The sequence below is a fragment of the Trichinella spiralis genome (genome assembly GCF_000181795.1).
Source record: "Trichinella spiralis strain ISS 195 chromosome Unknown Scfld6392, whole genome shotgun sequence".
In the NCBI taxonomy this organism is placed as follows: Eukaryota; Metazoa; Nematoda; class Enoplea; order Trichinellida; family Trichinellidae; genus Trichinella; species Trichinella spiralis.
In genome coordinates, this window is record NW_003533331.1 from 1 (window position 1) to 1,331 (window position 1,331).

The 1,331-nt window shown below is 27.8% G+C and overlaps 1 protein-coding gene across 1 annotated transcript; it reads left to right on the forward strand.

Moving 5' to 3' along the window:
• Positions 1-63: 63 nt before the first annotated feature.
• Positions 64-304, forward strand: Tsp_14028 (putative ankyrin repeat protein L91; the record flags this gene model as incomplete). The annotated part of the gene is made up of 1 exon (XM_003366202.1): positions 64-304. A coding segment is annotated over one exon (241 nt), but the record flags the coding sequence as incomplete, so codon positions are not given.
• Positions 305-1,331: the final 1,027 nt, after the last annotated feature.

Genomic DNA, 1,331 nt, shown 5'->3' on the forward strand with positions numbered 1-1,331 from the left:
AACGTCCATCTGTCTACCATGTGAGCAATCAAATTGGGAATACTGTTTTATTTATGCTTCCAGCAGAAGCTGGCTTGTTGCTAGCATTGAATGGAATTTCAACAGCGTAACATGCAATATGTTCAATGACCGAAACAATGCAATGGAAACTTTACAACAAACGCGACCGCAGAAAGCCGGACAAATTCTTAACCAGCTTCTCTCTGTGCTATCATTGTCTCTGTACGATGATCTATCCGCAAGTGATCCGCATTTCCGCTTGGTTCGAAATTTCAAAATCAAACCAAACTCACAACTATACTAAGCTTATTTTATTTTTCAAATTCAACTTTAAAAAATGGTGCACTTTAATGGAAATATATTCTGAAAATAAAGTTTTTTTCTTAATAAATAAATGTGCACATACATACGTACAAATATATATATGTATGTAGGTATGTATAATTAATTGATAACTTGAGATTATTTAAACAAATAACATATACAAATAATTATATCAAAAAAAGCACATATATTTCATTAAAATTAAAGATATCTTTAAATTCAGAATACTATTTTCAAAAATAAAGTTCGATTAATTCTTTTTTTTCAAAAAATCAACAAAATGAAAAATGTTTTTCATGAAAATTTATACAGATTATAATAATAAAATGCAAAGTATGCAACATTTACTGCAATATGTTTAAATTAATTCAAAAATAGCATTTTTAATTTTATTCACTTGCTTTTACAAAGTTCATATTGTATATATATATGTATAGAACTGGTAAAATTTAAATTGAATAGAAGGAATAACTTTTTAAATTTATGAATTTATTTTTCTAATTTTTGGAATTGACCTTTTATTTATTTGTCATTTAATCGAGTTGTTTGAATGATGGTAAAAAAATGCAACACATTGAAAGTAGCAATTCTTGGCAGCATTTGATGAAAACACTTTTGAAAACGGTCAAAAAGGTCACTTGAAAACGCTTCTCTTCGGTGAGTCTAATGTCGGGATCCTGATTGATTGGACCTTGAGTAAACGATGATTCTGAACCACAGTTTGTTGTTCTGAAGCGACCCTTGAGCATGGCCTAGATTAATCTGTCAAAAATGCTTTTCATTGTTTAACACAACATTTATATTAATTTTCCACCAAACTGATCACTGGGCAGATTTTCAGTTTGGTCCATTTCATAATTACAATCATCAATTAAAAATAAATTACTCAAATAGCTTTTTCATCTAAATTTTCATCCAAAACAACTATACAATAAATATAAAAAAATTATGTGTCATTTTTTTATTGAAGCAAAAAATAGTTTAAGAAACTGCTTTACATAATTTCA